Source organism: Typopeltis vanoorti, chromosome 6, assembly GCF_054136105.1.
Source record: "Typopeltis vanoorti isolate ZY-2024b chromosome 6, IOZ_Tvanoo_1.0, whole genome shotgun sequence".
NCBI lineage: Eukaryota > Metazoa > Arthropoda > Arachnida > Uropygi > Thelyphonidae > Typopeltis > Typopeltis vanoorti.
In genome coordinates, this window is record NC_143554.1 from 48244091 (window position 1) to 48260774 (window position 16684).

Genomic DNA, 16684 nt, shown 5'->3' on the forward strand with positions numbered 1-16684 from the left:
TTGGAATAATATTTTATTAGGAACTGTATTATATATTTGTCTATTGCCTTTTTCTAGTAGAACTTTAAGAAGGATTTCTCTGTTGATGCTATCGAAAGCTTGTTTAAAGTCCACAAAACAGAAATATAGTTCTTTATGGTCTTCCCAGCTGAGCTCTGCTAGTTGGTGCAATGTGAAAATCTGGTCTAATGTTGAATAGTTTCCTCAGAAACCAGCTTGTTCTATGCCTATCATTTCTTCATAGGAGATTTTTAATCTATTTTGTATAATTCTTATGAATATTTCATAGGTGTGGGAGAGTAAATGGATCGGTCTGTAATTTCTGCAGTCTCTTTTGTCTTCTTTCTTGTATTGGGATGATCTTTCAAGTTCTCCAGTCATCAGGGATCTCTCCTTTTTGTAGTATTTTATTGAATAGGGTTGTTAAATATTCTATTGATGTGCTGCCTCCATATGACCACAGTTCAGAAGGGATAGTATCAATGCCTGGTGCTTTATTGTTTTTCATCTGTTTTATTACATATCTAACTCTTCTTGTAAAATTTTTGGGTGGTCGTTATTTTCTTCTATAGTTGGCATTGTAGTTTTGTTTCCTTGGTGAAAGATAGTCTTAAAATGGTTTTTGACCAGATTTTTCTTATATCTTCAATATTCCCAGTTTCAGTCATCTTGCTTTTGCTGAGAATTCCTTTGTAATTTCTCTTTTAGTATCATGGAAGACTTTTAGGTTGTTTTGTTGGTATGCTTCTTGGCATTTCTTAGTTTTTCCTTCTAACCATTTTTCTTTGGCTTTTTTTCAGAGGTTATCAATCAACTTTATTTTTAGTACTCTGTATTTTTCTCTATTCTCTTCATTATTTTACAAGTATCTTGGCCTCTCTTTTCTCTTCTATATTAGCTACGATTTCTTGGGTTATCCACTGTTTGTTTATTTTGGATTTGGTACTTAGAGTGTCTTTTGCAATTGATAACACTGTTTCTTTTCCTTCTTCCCAGTATTTTCCACTGTTCTGGAAGATGGAGGGTTTTAATTTCAAACACATCTGTTCTAAAAATTGACTTTTGCTTGAGCTATCTTTTAGTTTTGATAGATTGATGTTTTCTTCTTTTCTAATATTGTTTTTCCTGTTGAATTTTATCTCCACTTTGGTAGTTAATATTTCGTGGTCAGTTTCGAAATCAAAGCTTCTTAATGTTCGTACATTATTTATTGTAGCTAATGTAGGATGACTAAAACAATTGATATTTTCCTAACTTAAAAGAAACATGTATAAATAAAATTAGGAAAGATTGGCAGATTTAAAAAGTACTATTGCCAATAAAGGCAATAGATATAGACCATAGATCTATTTAAGTTAGGACAATGGAGTAAGGTTGCACATATTTCTTTATAAAGATGTTCTATAAAGAATCGACTTTTATGAAGAATTCTTGTGTTTGTTCTAGTTAACTCTATGTTTAGTGGAGATATCAACAAGTACAGACTGTTCAGGCTCTTGATATTTAATATGACTTATGTTCTTCACAATGAATAAAAGCAGATCTTGCAGTTTGTCCATAAAAAGAAAAGCCACAAGATCAAAGAATCTGGTATATGCCCAGAAAACCAAGAGGAGGAAGCTTATCCTTCTTATAAAATAGTTTTAATGATTTCTTCATCAAAATAGCACTTACCAGTTATGGAATGTTTGCTAATTCAACTGCAGAAGAAATAACTCACATTCGTATCCCTTATGTGCAAGGCATTATTTCTGAATGCATAACAAACATTTTAAATTCACTGAACATTTTTGTTGAGTGGTTTTAACGCTTCTGCTTTCCTTTTTTTTCTCTCCTTTTGTTCCCTTCAGAAAAATCTCCACCTTTCTCACATCTCCTAAGGATAAGCATCCTCCTCTTGGTTTTTGAGATATACACCAGATTCCTTGTTCTTGTGGCTTATTTTATTATGAACAAACTGAAAGATCTGCTTTTATTTGTCATGACAAATATAAGTTTTATATTAAATATCAGGAACCTGAACAGTCTGGATTTGCTGTGCATGCAATCTCTGCTAAACATCATGTGAAACATTACTCCATTGTCCTAACTTAAATAGCTCCAATGGTCTATGCCTAACTTTTTTTTAGTTAAGAAAATATTGACCATTTTAGTTGTCTTACTATTAATTATTAAGGTTGCACTTTTCAGAATTTTCTGTTATTGTCAAATTGGCATTCTGTTTTTTGTGCTGAAAATGCCTATGAAATATAAGCAAAAATTCTAGAAATAAATAAGTTTTAATGTCAGTTTTTTCCATCTCATAGTTTGTTATTAATATATCCACTCATAGTATTCCTATATTGAAACATATGCTACTGTTAATAGCTTCAGGACAAAAGAGCATACAGGTAATTTGAAATAGGAGATGAATACTTTATTCTCATCAGGTTCAAAGGTATATAGTGTTAAAGATTGGTTTATTTAATGCTCCTGTGAGATTAGTGGTTTTTATCTATTTTATTGTGTTATTTCTTAGAAAACATCAGTAGTTTTTATTGTATTGTTGCTGCTGATTTTTGTGTATTTATATAATCTAATATATATTTTCTGATATTATTTTTGGAATACTGCAATATTAAAGTAGTACCATAAAATGACTAAATCATAGTCTAGAACAGGGGGTCTTCAACGCATGGCCACCTGTGACTTGCAGAACTCTTTGCCATGGCCCACCGGCCATTTTGAAAAAATAACTCGTTAACATTAAAACGCGATTAAATAAAAAATAATTTCAATGAAGCCCATGGGCCACTAAGCTGTACTTCGGTATTTAGAATTGTAAGATGCTTTCCAGATTCACAAGGAACGCTGTGCATTTGATACTTTACATAAAATCCTATAAAAATAAATAGACATGCTTTTTCAGCCATCTACCAGTGCCAAGCGTTACTTAAGTACTAGTACTAATGTCACAGGTAGATGGCTGAAGCAGTAGTTTGTTTGAGTGCACTGTCTAGTGCCTTCCAGATACATCTCAAAGGTTCTCAATACTTCGTTATTTTCATATAAATACAAGAGGATCTCATCCACAGTCATTCAGTCAGTCACGAACAGTGTGATATTCGTGTATAAGCGCATGCAGGTTTGTCGTGTCAGCCATAGCCTATTGTGGTTTTATATTGCCAGACTTTTTTTCATTAGTGTGAGACATATTCAGTGGATAATAACTGTTACACGGTCATTTTGGATTATTTTCATCACTATGCCATCTACAAGTAAAAAGCGTAAATCAAGTGATTCTTGTCAGGTTTTTAATGAAAAGTGGACCAATTTGTACTTTTTTGTGCCGATTGACGATAAGCCAGTGTGTTTAATTTGTTGTGAGTCAGTGTCAGTATCAAAAGAATACAATATAAAACGACACTATGAGACAAAGCATGCATCAAATTTTGATCACCTTCAAGGGCGGCTTCATGTGGACAAAGTGAACTGTCTTCAAATTGATTTAAAATGCCAGCAGGGTACATTTAAAAGGCAGAGAGAAGAGAGCGAAGCATGCATCAAAGGAAGTTATGTAATAGCTGAAAAAATTGGTAAAAATCAAAAGCCTTCTTGGACGGTGAGTTTGTAAAAGAGTGTCTCATTGCTGCTGGGGATATTCTGTGCCCAAATAATAAGGAAGTGTTTAAAAAATCGAGTTTGCTTGTGGTAACTGTAGCACGCTGTGTCGAAGAACTTTCCAATGATATTGAAGGAACTTAAAAAAAAACGGTCATTCAAATTTACGTATTTTTATCTTGTAGCTATATTTTTTCTCTTGTAGAGTGGTGCATGATTGGAATGGACTGCTTTTGAAGGTGGTGAGTACAAGTAGTGTGAATGAATTTAAAAAAAGTTATGACAGCTGGTAAGGGTAATATGTGGCCTCCTTCGATGAGACTCTTACTCAAGGTTGATAATAATAATAAGAAGAATAAAATTTATTGCACTTCCTAAGGATACAAGAGTATGCAGAGGATTTGAAATAGGAAATGATCAGCATTTATTTATGAACAGGCTAAAATGAATATCACATTGAAAAGAAAACGGTGGAAGAAAGTTTAAAAAAAAAACAAAATTGAGTGATTTTCAGAGGTGAACTGTAGACTCAAACACACAAATATTATTCAAGAAAAAAATGAAAGAATTTGAAAACAAAAACCTTTGAGGGTTAGTGGCAGATCCTGAAGAAAGCACCGAATGATTCAGGCAGAGATGCTTGTGGCAAAGTTGTCTACATACAAGTATAGAAAAACCAGCACTCGATGATGAGCCCAGAAAGTTAGAGGTAGTCAGGCAAAAGAAGAAAGTGTTTTGAAAGTTCCTCTCAAGTAAGTTGGCATGTGCTCTGAGAGAATATACATAAAAATGTCAGAAAGCAATATGTAAAATAAGAACAAAAATAATGGGAAAACTTTGATAAGAACATAGAATGTTTTCCCACCTTCCTGATATTTATTTGCTAAGGCTATTTAAAAAAAGCTTAGAAATGAAAGAAAGAATAATGTAAAAGAAATCAAAGATGATAATTGTGACATGAAAATTGAAGATCAAGGCATTAGAAGTCTGGAGTAATTACTTTGAAAGAATGTTAAATGAAACAAGCAGTGACAGCACAGTGGTTGGAAACAATTCAGTGGAATGCAGTCTGGAATATATACCAATACTTGTGGTAGAAAAAGCAATCAAAAACCAAATATGTGGGAGAGTAACTAGAGAAGATGACTATTTGACTAGAAATGTTCAAACGTGGAAGCATAAAAGTTTTACTTTAGCTAACATCACAATTCAGAAAGATTGATCCAAGGGTCAAATTTCAGGTGGCTGCAGTAGGGCTCTCATAGTACCCATCTATAAAAAGGTAAGGGAAACCGAATGTGAAAATTACAGAAGAATTTCCTTATTGAGTGTTCTAGGTCAGATTTGTACATGCATGCTTAAGAAGAGAATAAGAAAAATTGTGGAACAGAAACTCAAAGAAGAATCAGTGGTATACAGCGAAATAGAGGTTGTCAGGGTCTTATTTTCCTTTAATATGAATAGTGGAGAAATATAACAAGAATCTACAAGGATGGTCTGAAAAGTTCTCAGCCTTGACCATAGATGGCAACACTATCAACAAGATTTTTTTTTTCTAAGTTGGCACATCTATCATAAGCATCCATGTGAAACTGCAAGTCATTCTATCAAGTAGTTTGTTTTATACAGCTGTCGGAAGCAAAAGTGTTCTCTGTATCCCTTGAAATGGATAAAATTGAGTATCATGCAGTTATAAAATTCTTTGAAAAAGAAGGTTTAACAGTAAAAGAAATTAATTTGAAGTTCATAAAAGTTTATGGGCGCTCTTCTCCTTCATTTCTGACAATTAAGAAATGGACTGCCGAGTTTAAACATAGCCATACCAGCCTTGAAGGGAAACCGGACATCCAAAAAGTGTAACAACACCAGAAATCAGTGATCAAGTGCACAATATGGTATTGGATAACCAGCGAGTCAAAGTGCGTGAAATTATTGAGACTATAGGCATTTCAAAAGAATGTGTAGGATATATTTTGCATGAAGAATTGCAAACGAAAAAGCTTTGAGAAAGATGGGTGCCGCACTTGCTCACAGTAGATGCACTCAAAAATGCACTTGCATGAAAATCTCTAACAGTGCTTGGAGCATTTTAACAAGAATAAAACTGATTTTGTGCATCGATTTATTATTATGGATGAGACTTGGATTCACCACTACATACCAGAATCCAAACAGCAGTCAAAACAGTGGACAGAAGCTGGTTGTTGAGTACCAAAGAAGAGAAAGTCGGTTCCACCAGCAGGAAAGGTCATGGCATCGGTGTTTTGGGATGCTAAAGACATTTTGTTTATTAATTATCTCGAAAAGGTAAAACAGTAACCGGGGAATATTATTCCGATCTTTTAAACAGACTAGATGAAAAAATTCATGAGGAAAGACCCGGTTTGCAGAAGAAAAAAATCATCTTTCATGATATACAAATTAATTGGATATTTATTATTCTTCATTTCAATAAGTTTGCTTGAAAACTGCAGAGTTTTAGGTTTGGTTCTTCATTTGATTTATATTAAACTAAAGTTTTACTCTAACATGGTAGTTGTCTCCATAATTTTTCATAACATATTGTGATCACCATGAAAGCATGAAGGAAAGAATCATTATTTTATTCTTTTCATATTAACCACACATAAGAGACTGCAAAAATTAACACACCAGCTTCATGTATGGGGCCATACATGTAGTTCAGAAGGAAGACATCTATACTGATGTATTTCATGAAGGATGGAAATGAAATGAGAGAGGATGACAAGATGGTTTAAAGCTAGACCATGAATGTTGACCAACAGCTAAATGTCTTTTTTTGTTTTAACAGGATTGATTAAAAAATGGAGAATGACAAGGCAATTTCAACATAACCCATGAAACCACTGAAAAAAGCATAATGCAGACTTACACAAATTTATGATATATTTAAGTAATAAAGTGTAAAATGTGGGTGAAAGTATGTTAAACTTCTAAAGGCCAATTTTTTTAAATATTTAAGTAATAAAGTGTAAAATGTGGGTGAAAGTATGTTAAACTTCTAAAGGCCAATTTTTTTTAAAAAAGCATCAGTTATTATAAATATTACCTATCATTGCTAAGATGGACAACAAAATCATCTCCATTATAGAAACCATGTTTACCCCATAATGGCTGTCTCCTTTTTGAATCAGAGCCAAACATTTGTGCTGTACTATTCCATTTCCTATTACTGTCTATATTGCTCTCCTTGGTTGAGTGAGAATAATCTGGTATACAAGCCATAGAACCATATGGCCAAAGCAACAGAGAACAGTATTGTGGCAAAACTCTAAACTGTCTCAGACTCAGATTTCCAACCAGGATGCTACCTGTGAAAAGGGAAGTTTGATAATTTATGTTTCCAGAATTCCTTTTATATTTGTAGTCTCCAAAAAAACTATCCAAGAAATCAGTATGTATCCAATACCACCATTCTGCTTGAGAATGCACATCAGATAAAGGAAAATGATGTGTCCTACAGAAAGAAAAAGAAATTATCAGATTTAATTTGCAAATCTAACAATCATTTATATTCTAATAATCAATTACATTTTTCCTCATGAATGAAGAAATTTTCAATCCACACTAATGGTAGATTTATATTAAGAGTTACATTGTTAGTAGTGAAACTGCATTTTATTTTATTATTATTTTTTTATTGCAGCATTTTTCCACACTTCCCATTCTACTAAGATGAAACAGTGATCAGATAGCATAAAATGTAGTATTCTGAGTGCTATTCAAAAAAACATTACAGTTTTAGAAGACAGAATTTTCTCATTTCTCCTTAATTTGATGAGGAAAAAAATGAGAAAGTGAAAATAACAATTTTTCTATGAACCTCAAAATAATGAAGTACCATATGATGACTGCTTTCGTTTAACCACACTGATGTCAATATGGATGAAATATGGAAGTAAGCATAGAGCATATTATTATTATTGTTCTAAGACCCCCCCCCCCATGGAGTCAAAGACTCATTTAGGAGGTCCTTTTGTCATACACAAAGCTCATCATACTGCCCTTTAAACACACTCAAATTCTCTGCAGACTCCACAATCTCAAGCAATGCATTTCGATCAAAATATTTTCAAAGGGATAATTACCTAAAACAACATGGTAAGGAGGAGACAAGGGATATATCCATAACCAAAGTTGACACTCGGCCTCCAATTGGAGGAGAGAGACCATTTAGTTTTAATCTGGGAAGATGTCAAATCTCAGTCAAGAAAGGGTTAATATTGAACTATAAAGTTGATAATTATAACAGACTTAGGAGGCATCTCTGAGAAGTTACAAGGAAAGAATCTTAGTAGTGCATTGGAAGTGATCAGAGATTGTTTCAGAGAAGCAGTATCAGACTGCATAATCTAAGGCCAGGAGGATAAACCAAGTGAGCATTAGGCGGATAAATAGAGGCATAAAGCAAGAGATGCAAAAAAAAAAAAAAAAACACTGTGGAGGGAATATAAAGAAAGAGGTGATCAGCATACTCATCAGCAGTGCAATGTGCAAGACAGAAGGGTGACTAATATGGTAAGAAAGGCCCAATTAGATTAAAAGAGAAAATTAGTCAATCCAAAACATTTTTCTTACGTAGCAAGTAAGAGGAAAAATGACTATGGTAAGACGACTTTAAACAAAGATGTGTAGGTTACAAAGTTTGGATGTAGGTGGAAAAGCGAGGGCATAATAAAAACTTATAAGATATCAAACAGGTTTTATTATTAATATAATTATTATCCTAAGATCCCATGGAATCAAAGACTCATCAAAGAGGTCCATTTGTCATATACACAGCTGATTACATCTTGCCTTAAACACATTCAAATTCTCTGCAGACACACTCTCAGGCAAGGCATTCCAATCATTCACAATTCTGCATGCAAAAAACCTGCTTCTCACTCCCTTGTTCACATCCTCCTTATATAGCCTCTAGGGATGACCTCTTATTTTCCCCTGATCTCCCACCATTTTATGAAAAACCTCTCAACATTGATCCAATAACAACTCCTTACCAAATTGTATATCTCTATCATATCACTCCCTCTTCCTCCTATCCACTACACTCTGTAAATTGCATCTTCTCAACCTTTCCTCATATTAACCATTCCAGAGAACAGAAACTACTTTAGTCAATTGCCTCTGGACCCTTATCAACATTTCTTCATCCTTTTTAAAACCAGGTGACCAAATCTGTGCACAGTAGTCCATATGTGGTCTAATCAAGGCCTTATACAATGGAACAAGAATCTCCTTATTTCTACAAGTCAGTGTCCTCTGCATCATTCCCAGAATTTGTTGTGTTGTCCTCACAATTTTGGCAATGTGTCCTCTAAATTTCAGATCCTTATCCACCATCAACCCAAGATCTATTTCCAACACCACCAACAATATATATCCCCCACCAAGCATAAATTCTATATCCCATCTTTGTTTCCCAAAATTTAAAACCTTACATTTTGCAACATTGAACTGGTATCCCTACTCCTGTGCCCATTCACTCAATCTATTCAAGTCTTATTGTAAGGCCAGAACATGTGCTCAACTCCTCATAGTTCGTCCCAACTTTGCATCATCTGCAAGCAACTGAATATTCCCATCCAAATCTTCCTTAATATCATTAACATAGAGGTTAAACAGAAATGGCCCTAAAACAGACCTCTGAGGCATACCACTAGTGACTTTCCTCTTCCGGGATATTGCTCCCCCCATACACAGCTTGCTGCTACCTATTAGATAGCCAGTCTTCAATGCACTAGTCTAATATCCAACCTCATCTGTTCTAGTTTGACCATCAACTTATCATGCATTAATCTATCAAAAGCCTTTGCAAAATTTAAGTCTACTACTGTGTATCCATCTCCTTTGTCCAATGAAGTTATCACCTTATTGTAATAAGTCAGTAGATTAATAAAATATGACCTCCCTTTGGCAAACCTTGCTGCCCAACAAAGATAATACCACCGTTGTCAACCCAATTCTGGATCCTGGTTTTCACTAGCCTCTTTAACTACAACACCTGACACACAGATAGGCCTATAATTTGATGCTCGAGTTCTGTCACCCTCCTTATGAAGTGGCATAATCTTGCCTTATTTCCACTTCTTTGGAACCTGACACATGTAAGACTCATATTATTGCAAGCAGATGTCAACTCCATGGTACATCCCTTCAAGATATGTGGTGATATATTATCAATCCCATAGCTTTATTAATGTCAGGTTTGCTCAATTTCCCATATACTTCTTGCTCACTTTCAGTCAATCTCTCTCCTCCTCATCATCCACTGCTTTCAAACTCTTCATGATATCACATTCACAAGAACAAAAGACCTTTACAAACTGTTCGTTAAATATTATTATTACTATTTGACACCTTCAGGGAGTCCAAAGACTCATCGAGGGAGGGCACCTACTCTACAACTCTCCGTCTCCACCACTCCACCAACTGCAAATGCCTTAATCATCTACACCAACACCATCTACTGCCGACCACCACCACCAGTATTTTCACAGACAAACATCCATGCCCATGGCGGGATTCAAACCTGCAGCCTTTTTTGGCTGGAGAGCAGATACGCTAACCACTCGGCCAACCAGGCCGGGAATATCTCAGCTATATTCCCTGCAGCAGGAATTGATGCAAAGGAAATTTTTCAAAATATGACAAACAGTCAGAGAACTAGGGGATCATCTGTGGAAGTTGTGGTTAGCATGGGCGTGTAAACTGGATTTTTTTGTGGTTAGTGATGAAAAAGTGGAATGGATTGCCAGATTTAGTTGTGAATGCCCTGACAGTTAATGAGTTTTAAGGAGAATTAATGATAGGTTTTTATTATTAAATATTTAGTGTTGAGGCTCCCAATGATGAGTCTCTGGACCCCATGGAGATATTGTATAATAAGAATAATATCACTCCTCATGTCTATGATATTTCATTCCAATATGAAATGTATTATAATTTTAATATGCATTTCGCATTCATGGGAACTTTGATCTGTGTACATGTCAAGGTGAGTTGGGTGGCTATCTGTAGACATTATTTACTAGAATAAATATCAAAATGCAATATAGAAGCATTATTAAGAAAGCAGAATTTCCTTTTAAATGAAATTTGTAAAGAAATAATGAAGAGTGGATTTTTATTCAAATAAAATATCAAAAATGGTCACTACTTAACAAGCGAAATGCATAATTTTATAAGTATATAAATTAAACTTTTTTTTTTTGATAAACTATTTTTCTAAATCACAAAACTATCAGTTATATGCATATAATTTACATCAATTAAAAAAAAAACTAACTAATTATATAAATATATGAATGGTATTGACATGTTTAAGGAAATGTTGGACAGTAACTATATCACCTGAGATGGTAAGGATCACTATTATCATTATGAAAGCATAACTACTTTCAGTTGTGCCATGTGAATTTTGCTCAATGTTATTAAGCTCATAACCTGCTAATAATGAATAAATATAATGCCAGCTGATAAATCAAGAAATGAGAATTTTGTGTATTACATTTATATTGGTTTACATGCATTTTTAGAGACAAAAGTCTAAGTGACTACCAAACAGCTTATAGCTGATTATAACCTTTATTATAATGAGCAGAACAAGGAGAAGATGATAATTCCAGTATACAATGCTATCCATTGTATAATGGAATTATTTGATGCAATCCATCATGGATCAATCAGTATTTCTAGAGTAATCATTAAAGGTAGTGAAGAGGATGCTTAGGATCCCCATCCACATATGGATAGATGGCACTTTATCCTTTACAGGATAGCATGGGTTTCATGGGCTTGTTAGAGTGGTCTAGCTTTAGCAATCGCATTTTACAATAGAATAATAGCAGAGTTGTACATGAGAATGCTGGACTCTTTCAAAGTATTTGATATTCCATACAGGAGGAAGATTGACATAAAAATTAAAAGGGATATACCAAATATGCTTGTGAAATGGAAAGATCAGTAGCTAATAGACAATAAGTTTAAGAGAAGAAATGCAAGTTAGTAGTGTGCCACATGGTCCATGGTTACTTAACTAACTTATACATCAGTGATAATGGGGTCTAAAGAGTAATATTCAGTTATATGTTGATGAGTCAAAGTTGGGGGGATAATGATCAGTGAACGTTCATATGGAATCCCTCCAACTGATTTGAACAGACTTTATGGCAATGATAATGAATGTCATTGCAATGAATATCAGTTCAGTGTTTCCAAGTATAAGTTTATGCATTTTGGACTGAAAATATTGCAGACATTGTGAACTCTGCAATAGTCAATGAACATAGACTATGGATTACTGGGCAAAGTATAAAAATTCAGAGCCATATTGCTAAAGCAGTTGCTATTATTTCAGGTAATAACAGAAGTTATTACCTGCATTGAAAGAATAAGTTATTTTCCCACTTTACAAGGCTTTGATAATACCACATATAATGTATGCAGATATGGCACGGAGATAAGGAAGAACTGTATGAGTAATCGAGATATCTGGCTTTTGGAATTGAGTATATTGAGGGAATGTTGTTCTCCAAGTAGATGGAGAAAATGATAGAGACATACAGTACATGTTGGTAAAGAGACCTTACACAGTAGATGCAAGTCAGATTTTGTAGCTCATGGTATGTGTGGAAGAACTCAAAGTAACAGAAAGCTCATTATGGATGAGGTTAAGAAGCATTTCATGTCCAGGTTCTTCTCATGGTATGTGTTGAGTGTGTGGAATAGGCTACTAATGGATGTTGTTAATGCACTTTCAATGAATGTGTTTAAGGATATGGTAATATGCAAGCAACGAGTGTCAAAGGAATCTACCTTGTTGAATTCTTGGACTCTCGATCTGAAGAAGCCTGCTTAATGGTTAAGTGCCTGTTGGGTTTTTTTTTTAGGAAATAATTAGGAACTACCATATGGTAGTATGTAAGCATTACCACCATATAAGAAGGATAATGATAGTATGTAAGCAGCGAGAGGCTAAAGGAACCTGCCTTTTCTTGGACTCACTGAAGAAGCCCGTTTAATGGTTAAATACCTGTTGGTTTTCTCTTAAGGAAATAACTAGCCATTACTAATATCATGTTCCAACATAAAGATGCATAAGTTCACATACAGAAGAAACAAGAAAAGTCTTAACATGTTATTGCTGATAGTAATATCTTTGAACTGGTTCAGGATACAAGAGTATACAGGGAAGTAGAAATAAGAAGTGATCCCCATTTAGCTTTGAGCAGGATAAAAATGAATACCATAATAAAAAGAAAAACACTTACAAAAGTTTTAAAAAGAATCAAAATTAAGAAGCTATCAGAGGTAAACTACAAATGCAAAAACTGCAAAAATATAAATGAGTTTGAAAGCAAGAACCAAACCTTGATGACCCAATTGCAAAATCTGAAGAAAACATTCAGCCATTGAAGTCATATGAAGAAAGAAGTCTTAAAAGAGAGAAAAATCAAAACCTCATTTTGAACCTAAGAGGTTAAAGAGACAGCCCTGGAAAAGAAGAAATTGTATCATGTTCCTGGTGAGAAATCTGACAGATGCACTGAGAGCATATAGAGAAAAGCAAATCTGTGTATAAGTCGATAAACAAAAATCATGGGAAGACTTTAGTAAGAATATAAAAGACATATAAAAGGATGTTGAAAGTTTATTTTTCACTTGGTTAGACTATAATAAATTTAGTTTAATCCTTTATCCAAGTGTGAGCAAACAAAGTTTGCGCCTGAAAGTATCTTCAGGACTGGGGTAAGGTGGTACAACGCCAGGCATCTCGTTGCAAAGGTGGACCAAGCTAACATCACTCCTAATCTCAGTATCTCCCATAATGCAAAACACATCTCCTTGCGGATATGTCTAATGTTATGCATTAAGGGAAGGCCACTACCCAGACTAGTTTTGACCTTTATTGAAGTCTCTTCAGTGGGAGTGGCCCTTCCCTTAATGCATAACATTAGACATATCTGCAAGGAGATGCATTTTGCATTATGGGAGATACTGAGATAGGAGTGATGTTAAACCAGTGGTACAACACCGAGTTGCCCGGTGTTGTACCACCTTACCCCAGTCCTGAAGATACTTTCAGGCGCAAACTTTGTTTGCTCACACTTGGATAAAGGATTAAACTAAATTTATTATTGTCTAACCAAGTGAAAAATAAACTTTCAACATCTTTCTCTAAATCCAGAGAAATTTATTAAGAAGGTGGTACACCGTTTGGCAACTCCTATAGGTAGAGATTACCTTGCTAATGCTTCTGCCTGGTATCTCCACTTGGGCCTGGCTCCCACTGAAGAGACCTCAATAAAGGTCGAAACTAGTCTGGGTAGTGGCCCTTCCCTTAATGCATAACATTAGACATATCCGCAAGGAGATGTGTTTTGCATTATGGGAGATACTGAGATAGGAGTGATGTTATCTTGCTCCACCTTTGCAACGAGTTTCCAGGTGTTGTACCACCTTACCCCAGTCCTGAAGATACTTTCAGGCGCAAACTTTGTTTGCTCACACTTGGATAAAGGATTAAACTAAATTTAACATATAAAGGAAGGCAGCAAATTGTTCTAGAGGATACTGAAAAAGCTTGGGAATGGAAGAAAGGGTATTATACAAAGAATTAGAGATAATAAAGGTAGAATAAAATGAAGAGAAACATATTCTTGATGTCTCAAGTAATTATTTTAAAAGACTTAAATGAAATAAGCAGAGACAGAACAGTGGCAGTAAATTTTTAGAGAAATGGAATTATTCAGTCTTGTATTCAGTCTTTCTTTATTTTATTGCAAAAGAGATCTCAGCTCACCTACCCTTACCCTCAGTAATGCACAAATCACTAGAAGGGATCAGATCTCTTTCTCTCTCTCCTTGGAATGACATTACTCTCAGCAATGCACAAATTGCCAGACAGGATCAGATCTTTCTCTCCTTGGAATGACCTTTACTTCCAGCCTCTGTTGGGATGAACACAATCATATTAATGGATTCCCTGGTCTCTAAAAATCTACCATTATTTTTGACTTAATTCCACTTTTCATGCCATCCAGCTACTAACTCTGTACAAATCCCAAACCCAACCATCTTTAAAATACTGTTCTCATGTTTGGAATGGCAAACATAAAACCTCTCCGAAAATTCCTGATGTAGAGTATAGTGACTTGTGTTGAGGATATAATGATTACTTATCAATTGAATACAGTTCTCATGTTTGTGTTGGTGGCCTAAAATCCCTAAAAATTAATGATTATTAGTATTGAGGTGGCACTGTGATTGGCTTGAGTGCAAGTCCACTGAACAGAATACTATTAAATACAGCAATCCCTCGATTAATGCTCCTAATGCATTCTTTAAAAACAGGTGCATTAATCGAAAATGCACTAATCGAATATAGTAGCCTATGGTAAAATGTATAATTCGTTCCTCAGATTTCTTTTTTGACCCTTAATTTTTTTTATAAAAGAATTAGGGATGTCTCAGGGCCTAGTTAAAGGAAAACCATGAAGCTGAAAGACAATAAAACATATTCAGAATATAAATTTATTATTCTGCTTCTTAACAGAGAATTGAGCTAACGTAATTTGGCGGGCATTCTGTTTCTTTTTTTTCATACAACTGACGGTATGGCCCTATTGCCTCTTCTGCAAATTTTACTGGTTCTCTCTTCACCAGGGTCAGTCCCTAAGCATTGCTGCTTAAAAACTTCGATTGTACAAAAACTATTTTCAAATTGTTTCTGTGAAACCTCTTTGGGCTTGTCAGTGATTAAATTTTTTTCATATTCTTCAGGATCTTCCAGCTGTGCATCTAACTTTAGCAGGTCAGAATAACTCAACTTCTCAGAATTAGATTTAATTAACTTAAATTCATTTGAAAAGCCTCTAAAATCATTTGCACAATGTGGAAGAATGTGCTTCCAAATGGCTCGCATATTGCTAGCAGTAATTTCATCCAACTTTGCGACTTTATAACCAAGCTGAGATTTCACTGATTTGGTTAGAAAAGTCTCGGAAGGCATTCGCTTCAAAAAAAGGCCGGTTTCATCGACATTAAATATTTGTTGATCACAATAGTCTCCTTATCTGCACTTGCAGCTTCGCCTGTGATTAGAACATTATGTAGGATATTTCTCTTTTTGAAACGCTCAAATCACCCAGCACTAATGTGGAATTCTTTTTTTCCATCATTGATAGCCCTTTCTTTCCAGGTTACAAAGAGACGATGCTTTTGATTTAATAAGGCCAGTGTTCAGTGGGATCCGTTTTTGGTTACAATCTTCGATCCATGTAAAAAGAAGTCTCTCTAATTCAATCATTATAATACTTTGATTTTGAGTGCATGCCGGATGGACTTGAAGCAGCCTTACCTTTCTCTTGGTATTCAGCAGTTGATTCACCCATTTTTGTGTTCTTGTCCTATCTTTGCTCTGGACTCATCTTGTTCATTTTTCTTTATTATTTCAAGTTTTTATTCCAATCAGATTACTTTTTGAATAATTTTCACACTTCTATTTTTTGCTCACTAATTCTTTTACTCATGATTAAAGATTAGGAAAATAATTTAAAATAAAAAAGTAAGGAAAACAATTGCATGAGATATGATCAGCAAAATGCTATGTAAAGCAAACGACATAAATTTTGGCCATAAATTTGGAACATAGTGTACATGGAGATAGTGTAGTATGCCATTAAAAAATAACTTTGTAAAATGTTTCAAATCGGTAACTAAATCATTTCATTCTGTGAGTGATTTTTTAAAATAGTTAGCCATAAAAAATGTATAGATCTAAAATTTTTAACATTTATTTTTAAGATATATATATAGGCGCACTAATCACATTTTAGAGGTGTCCTAATCAAATTTGTGTATCGGAAAAAATGACGCACTAATTGGGGGCACATTAATTGAGGGATTGCTGTATACAAAATATACAGCTGGATGCTGCTATACACCAGGGGATGGAAAAGATGATGGGGATACTATGCATTGGAAAATAGACTCAATGAGTGGAGGGCAGGTAATTATTATGGGGGATTTCAACTATGGGAACATAGATGGAAGGAGGAGA

At 34.5% G+C, this 16684-nt stretch overlaps 1 protein-coding gene across 1 annotated transcript in view; it reads right to left on the reverse strand.

The window, feature by feature from the left end:
* Nucleotides 1-16684, reverse strand: part of LOC150105439 (polycystin-1-like protein 1) — a 724085-nt gene that overhangs the window by 130488 nt on the left and 576913 nt on the right. The window contains exon 38 of the mRNA XM_090394152.1: nucleotides 6671-7078. Coding sequence (XP_090250278.1) covers nucleotides 6671-7078 — 408 coding nt within the window. The remainder of the gene's footprint in view (nucleotides 1-6670; nucleotides 7079-16684) is intronic.